The following is a 7,608-nucleotide window of genomic DNA, read 5'->3' on the forward strand; positions in this document are numbered from 1 at the left end:
GGACAAACAGAAGCACTGGACTAACTGTACAGTACTATTATTAGACTTGCCCACCCTGAGGCTGCTTTCATCGTTGTTGGGGATTTTAATAGGGTGAATATAAGGAAAGTTCTTCCTAAATTCTACCCAACACACTAATGGCGCTTTTCCACTGCGTGGTACGACTCGGCTCGGCACAGCTCAGTACGGCACGGCCCGGTTTGCGTTTCCACTGCAGTTCAGTAACGCTTTAGAGTGGGCGGGATTATTCACATGTCGTTATAGTTGCGCCACCTCTACTACCACGACTCCTAAAAAAAAACTTTTTCATTCCGCGTTGCCCCATCAAGCTCTCGCTGGATCCGCTCCTCTGCTATCAACGAGAGGAACATCTGTTCTTCCGCAACAGACAAAACTTTTTGGTTGTTAAAAAAAGGTGCGCTTGTTCAAAACCGTTGCGTTCGATCCTTCGCTGGCTGTGCGGATTTAAATCTAGCGGTTCTTTAGTGTTTGTGTCGCAAGTTCAGTGACGCAGGTAGTGACGATTCTCTCCGGCCAATCCGTGATCAGCAGAGTTTACACGTCACGTTTTGGTAACGGTACGGTTCACTTGGAACCTCAACTGAGGTGGTACTGAAAAAAGTACCAGGTACCAGGTACTGTACCCAGTGGAAAACCCCCAAAAAGTGAACCGTACCGAGCCGTACCGTGCCGTACCATGCAGTGGAAAAGCGCCATAACTTTCCCACATGAGGTGATCAGACCTTGGATCACTGCTGTTCAACACTAAAGGACAGTTACAAACCCCTTCCCCCACCCTGCATTCGGCAAAGGTGATCACATTACCATACTGCTGCTACCCGCCTACAAGACAATGCCTCAAACAAGAAAAAAAAAAAAAAAAAAAAAAAAAAAAAAGTATTTTATTTTAAATTTTAGTTTACAACAATACTAAGAGAAGTTCACAAATGGAGGGAGGATGCCATCTCCAGATTTCAGGGCTGCTTTGAATCCACAGACTGGCAAATGTTTCAGGAAGCAAAAGACAACATTCATGAATACACTCTGTGAGATGCTACATCAACAAATGCACAGAGGATGTTGTACCATCAGTCAATATAAAGTAATTTCCAAACCAGAAACATTGAGTCAACGGTGAGGTGTAAGCTAGCCTTCAACTCTGGTGATCTGACTGCCTACAAGAAGTCCAGGTATGACCAGCAAAATGCTATCAGATCTGGCAAAAGAGACTTCAAAGACAGAGTGGAATCAGACTATCACAGCTCTGACCTCCAACGCATGTGGAGGGGTCTGTGATATATCACAGACTACAAAGGAAGAAAAAGCAGTGTTGTGCCTTTGTCTGCCTCCTTAACAGACAAGCTCAACACATTCTATGCTCACTTTGAAACAGGCAACACATTCCCTTCTATGGAAATAGCTGTCATCCACGACACCTGCCCCCTAACCACACCTGAAGTGAGCAGGGACTTCAAAGGATTAGTTCACTCCCAGAATAAAAATTTCCTGATAATTTACTCACCCCCATGTCATGATCGGTCATTTTCTTAAAAAATAAAAATAAATAAATAATGTATATACTTTTTAACCACAAATGCTCGTTTTGTACTAGCTCGACTTCAAGCATTACGTAGTCACGTTGGAAAGGTCACGCGTGATGAAGGCGGAAGTACCGACTCGTGTTTACAAAGCGAACATGCAAAAAGTCAAATGCCCTTTACAGAAAAAGTAAAACTGATGTCGAATGATTTTGAAGTTGGAGGAGAAAATAAGATGGAGTTTTTCGCCCTATCCTACCTTTTTGAACCGGAGTACACAGACAAAGAGATAACCGTGCGTGTCCTTTCCCACGTGATTACATAATGTGTGAGTTTGCGGACACGTGTCGCGGAGCTAGTGCAAGACGTGCATTTGTGGTTAAAAAGTATGTAATTCTTTTTTTTTTTACAAAATGACTGATCGTTTGGCTAGATAAGACCTCGGCTGGGATCGTGTAGAGCCCTTTGACGCTGCATCGAAACTGCAATTTGGACTTTCAACCACTTGGTCACCATTTAAGACCATTTTATGGAGAAAAATCCTGTAATGTTTTCCTTAAAAACCTTTATTTCTTTGCTACTGAAGATAGAAAGACTTGAACACCTTGGATGACAGGGGTGGAGAGCAAATTATCAGGACGTTTTTATTCTGGAATTGAACTAATCCTTTAAGAGAGTCAACACCTGGAAAGCTCCAGGACCTGATGGCATTCACGGTTGTGTCCTAAGGGCCTGCACTGCACAGTTAGCAGATGTCTTCATCTTCAACCTCTCTTTGAGTCTGACAGTGATCCCCACATGCTTCAAGCAGACCACCATCATCCCTATTCCCAAAAAAAACAACCGTCTCCTGCCTGATTGACTACCGCCCCGTAGCACTGATATCAGTCATCATGGAGTGCTTTGAGCGTCTAGTCAAATCCCACATTTGCTCCTCTCTACCTGACACACTGGACCCTTTCCAGTTTGCTTACCGGTCAAACAGATCCACTGATGATGCCATTGCAATGGCCATTCACTCTGCCATGAAACACCTGGAGGGAAGAGACAGCTATTGTGTGGATGCAGTTTATTAATTACAGTTCTGCATTCAACACCATCATCCCTTCCAAACTTGTAGCCAAAATAAAGGATCTGGGACTTAACAGTCACTTATGTAACTGGATCTTGGACTTTCTGACCAGCAGACCCCAGGTAGTCAGAACTGGCAGACACACATCCTCCTCACTCACACTCAGCACTGGTGCCATACAACTCTCAATACTTTTTACTTTCTGTATTTATTGCATTTGTTCCTGCCGCCTTTATTGTATTTGTTGTATTGTGACATTGTATTTGTTACTGTTGCCTCAGGACTCTCATATATTTGTTTACTGCCACTTATTTGTATTTATTGAATTTATTGTCCTGCCTACAAAATAGCACGTCACTTTGATATACCAATGCCCTCCACCTGTCTTTGCCTAATTGTATATGGTCATGAATACTATATTTGTGTATAGTCCTGTTAAAGTACTGTAAGTTTGAGCCTCATCACAGGCATTTCAATGCCCAGTTCCCCAGTGTAACTGTGCAAATGACAAATAAATGCCTCTTGACTCCTGACAATTCAGTTCAGCAATGCATGACATCACCCATTCAAAGTAAATGAGAAGCATTAATGCTGACACCCCGTCTGAATGCACCGTAACATTTGTCCGGGACAAGTAGATTTTTTTTTTTTTTAAAGAGGAAAGTTAGAGAGAATTTTACTTGCCCGACTGGACAAGTAGCCTGATTGAAACATCAGTAACAAAAATAACCATGGAAGCACTGAAATGTGGCCGTGAAATATGTTCGTGAGAGAATGCTTCTGATTTTATTGTACTTGTGTAAACAGTGACTGATAATGTATTGACGGTAACAATGTCGTGCCAGATGAGGCTTGCGCAGCCTGTCTGAATGAGATTTTCCCCTGAATCTAGATTAAAACCAGGCCAGTGGATCATTTTTAACTATTACACTGAAGGGTATGAGCCAAACTAACATGAACATGATGTTGTTCTTTGCTGTGTTGGTTTCCATACTGATTCATAATTCAGATCCATTGTTCCATCCACGGTTGGAACCTCACAGTGATCTTAATTCGGCATTAACTCTAGCTCATACATATCCAACAATTGGAAATATTAAGCACCTTAGCATATGTCAATCTTTCCCTCAATCATCTACATCATTGCCTCTGTATGCACATCCATTACCACTGTCTGATTTGATCTCCATTACTGAACAAAGTAACATGGGTAAAATTAGCAGCATACTAACTGATTTGGTAATCGACACCTCTAACATTGAACACTCTGAGTGGTGCACCCCAATTGATGGTTCTGGTATCAAAATTGCAATCCTGCCAGACAATTTGTTTAGAGCTTACTATGCCCTATTGCTGAGACAACGAAGAGATGCTAAAGATGACAAATGGCCGAAATGGTTAAAGTTGGAAAAGGCCAAAACACAGGCAATTAGGGGTGGTAAAGAGTATGTTTTCATGATGATTTTTGGGGATTCCAATTGTACCAAACCACAAGGTGAAGCTGGTGCCAAGTGCACGATTATAGAACCACTGATAATGTCAAATCCTTACAGATTTGTTTTTAAGGTTGTTGATTATTCATGGGAAAGCAGATTGCTATTCACAAGCAGTGTGTCATTACAGGAATTGTACTCACCCTCATTTTAATTCCTGGCATTTGCCTGCATACAACAGTACTGAATCAAGCCATCCATTTGCTCTTAATGTGAAATCCGAAGGGAATTCTTCCTGGTGCATTGCAGGGAACAGGGTAAACAATTCCAAACTAGAAGTGCGTCTCCAGTTTTCCAGATGTGACAAAACTCTTCTGATAATGACAAATGAAGCACTCATTGCTCCTAATGGTACACTTTGTTTGTGGTAACAAAGCTTATCCATTCCTTCCTAAGGGATGGAGAGGTAGATGTTATTTGGCCTACCTCTTACCAGCAATGCGAGTAGTGTCAGAGGATTATGTGAAACAGCATTTAATCATGACACATACTAAACGTTCAATTTCTGAGACAGAAAAATTGTTAGAAAGATGTATTCTATGTATATCCATTCTTAGGAGTGACTGATTTACAAAATGAATTACAAGCATTGCATGAAGCATTTGAGGCTACAGCCAATACCACACTAATTTCTATTGCTAATATTTCGGACAAAGTAAGTGCAATAAGGAAGGTTGTTTTGCAGAATCGAATGGCCCTTGACATTCTGCTAGCTTCTGAGGGCGGGACATGTAAAGTCATAGCAACTGAGTGTTGCTCGTACATTCCAGACAATACTGTAAAAGCGGTCCACAATTTAGCTAAAGTTTTGCATGAACGAATAGCTAAACTTAATGAAGATCATGGTCTTTTCTCATCTGATTGGGACACATGGTTTAAATCAATATTGGGGCCACTTTGAATCATTTAAAAGCACCTTTGGTGGTCACTGTTTCAGGAGTGTTTATCATCTTGCTCTTGTATATTGCCATAAGAGTGTTGATTTGTCTTGTCAGACGCTTGACTGTCACAGGGCCATCAAGGCCATCACCCAGTGTTAGACACACTCCCCCAACCGATGCTGGTACGCAGCATGACAGAAATGACCTGTTCTTTTAAAGGAACACTCCACTTTTTTTGAAAATAGGCTCATTTTCCAACTCCCCTAGAGTTAAGGTGGTCACAGTTTCAGGAGTGTTTATAATCTTGCTCTTATTGCCATAAGAGTGTTGATTTGTTTTGTCACACGTTTGACTTTCACAGGGCCAACAAGGCCATCACACAGTGTTAGACACATTCCCCCAGCTGATGCTGGTATGCAGCATGACAGAAATGACCTGTTCTTTTAAGAACATGTAGAAGGGAAAGGTATGGACTGGCCATCCAAACTTTTTTAAAGATGTGTTTTGATAAAGATTATAAAAGTTTGCTTGCAATAATCATTTGATTTTGTCATATATGATTAAGAGGGGGGAGTGAAGGATCCTTAGATCCTCACATGCAAATTGTGTGTGTTGTGTTTTTGTTTTCATGTTTTTAATTCATTTATAATCATTTATTCATGTAATAATTTTATAATCAGTCATTCATACGAGTTATTATTTGATTTTTTATTATTTTATTATTTTTATCATTTATCATTTAAGTATTTTTATTGTTTATTCATTTATTATGTTTCTATATTCTATATTTCTTATTAATTTTATTTAATAGCTTATGCATTTTCATTGTTGTTCAATCTCATGCTTGTGGGGTTTCATTAACTGTTTTGTCTGTATGAATAGAGATAGATAAGAGGGAATGTTTATGGAAACCCAAGGTTTATGGGATGTTGTTGTGAAGCAGTTTTGGTATAGCAGTAAATGTTGAATTTGTGCTGGCCAGACGAAGTTTGAACATTGAGACATATGCAACTAAGATTGTTCAATAAACTCTGTTACTTTTTACCATCATCACTTCGTCTCCTGCTTCTGTTCTTCTCTGGCTTTCCTCGGTCAACTTCTTGACTGACAGAAGACTGTTAAACACTCGTTTTGGGTATTTTTGGATACCAGACAAGCCTTGCTGTTGACAGGGTTTGGATATTAACAGCGCTGCTGACTAGTTGTTCTGTTACTGGACAAACTGATATTTTCTGACAGGATCTGGCGTCTGGGGCTGGATCCTAAATATTATCTGGCGTGGAGACCCGATCTAACAAGGACCAAGAGGTTTTCCTGAATATCAGCATGATTTCAATGTGACATTGATTTTATACAACAATTGTTCAATAAACCAATCATAGTTCCAATCAAAGCCACAGCAGAGCTGTTGTGCGTCTCCAAGTAACACAGGGGTGCTTGGTTATGGAATGAATCCACGTTTTTAAACAAACTGAGTGAGTCAATAGCTGTGTCCCAAATGACGCACTATACATTACGCACTTATACACTATGTACTCAAACATGTAGAGTATGAATTATATAAGGTTATTTTGTCATTCATAATAGGAGTCTGATAGCCCCTCCCCCTTCTCTACACATTTAAAGCTGTGACAGTTGAGTGCATGAAGTGTCCAACATTCCACACTTCGTTTTTTCGGTTATTTAGGTGCATCATTCGGGTATTTAAAGTACACTTTCTTTTTGGAATTTTCAGTGTGAACGCACTACTCGCACCATTTATTAGGGATGCACGATATATCGGCCACCATATCGGTATCGGCCGATAAATGCTAATTTTTTCTGTTATCGGTATCGGCCCGATAAGAAAATTTGACCGATATCTTAAAGCCGATAAATAATGCATTATTTCCTTCAGAGACACTTCAGATGCGCGCTGTTCGTTTGCAGCCGTTTGTGCAATTGTACGTTGTAATATTGTGTTTATTTGATGTATATTTGATTTATCTTGTATAGAATGCGTTTGGTTAAGTTAAAAGAGCACTTTCAGTTTACCGGTGATCATCTTCAGCTCAAACAGCAGTGCACAACATTAATAACTATGATTGGGAATGTCGTGTATATAATATATAACATAGAACATTATTATAATAAAACGTTGTGAATTCTTTGGGTTTAGTTGTTGTGTTTCAGCGCTCAGCGCGGGGAAGCGCGCATCCACAACAGGATCACACATTCTGACTATAGCACGCAATAACTGCGTCATTTTGTACATATATAAGTTGTAATATTATGTTTATGTTGTATTAATATTAATCTCAGGATGCATTTCCTTGAGTTAAATAAGCTGCCAGCAAAACGCTTCAGTTTACCATGCTCATTCAGCTCTTCAGCTTCAGCACGCGCAGCTCAAACGGCTGCTATTTAAAACAGTGGTATTAATTTGTTACTTTTTCAAAATCATTGATACATTATTAATAATAACAACCACTTTTTTTTCTCTTATTATTTTCATCAACAATATGGTTTAGTAATTAAAATCATTTAATTATTGTCCGTGCAGAGGCTATTCCGTTTTATTGATCTATGGCGCATTCATTTTGATTCTTTACACATGTAATGATGTCCAGTGACTTGTTTGCATT

At 39.7% G+C, this 7,608-nt stretch overlaps 1 protein-coding gene across 1 annotated transcript in view; it reads right to left on the reverse strand.

Annotated features, from left to right (window-relative positions):
- Positions 1–4,439: 4,439 nt before the first annotated feature.
- The window catches only part of LOC107663322 (mitotic spindle assembly checkpoint protein MAD1-like), a 19,325-nt gene continuing 16,156 nt past the window's right edge, over positions 4,440–7,608 (reverse strand). Inside the window, exon 11 of the mRNA XM_016453532.1 lies at positions 4,440–4,494. Coding sequence (XP_016309018.1) covers positions 4,449–4,494 — 46 coding nt within the window. The 3' untranslated portion in view covers positions 4,440–4,448. The remainder of the gene's footprint in view (positions 4,495–7,608) is intronic.

This window comes from Sinocyclocheilus anshuiensis, unplaced genomic scaffold, assembly GCF_001515605.1.
Source record: "Sinocyclocheilus anshuiensis isolate Anshui unplaced genomic scaffold, SAMN03320099.WGS_v1.1 scaffold2301, whole genome shotgun sequence".
In the NCBI taxonomy this organism is placed as follows: domain Eukaryota; kingdom Metazoa; phylum Chordata; class Actinopteri; order Cypriniformes; family Cyprinidae; genus Sinocyclocheilus; species Sinocyclocheilus anshuiensis.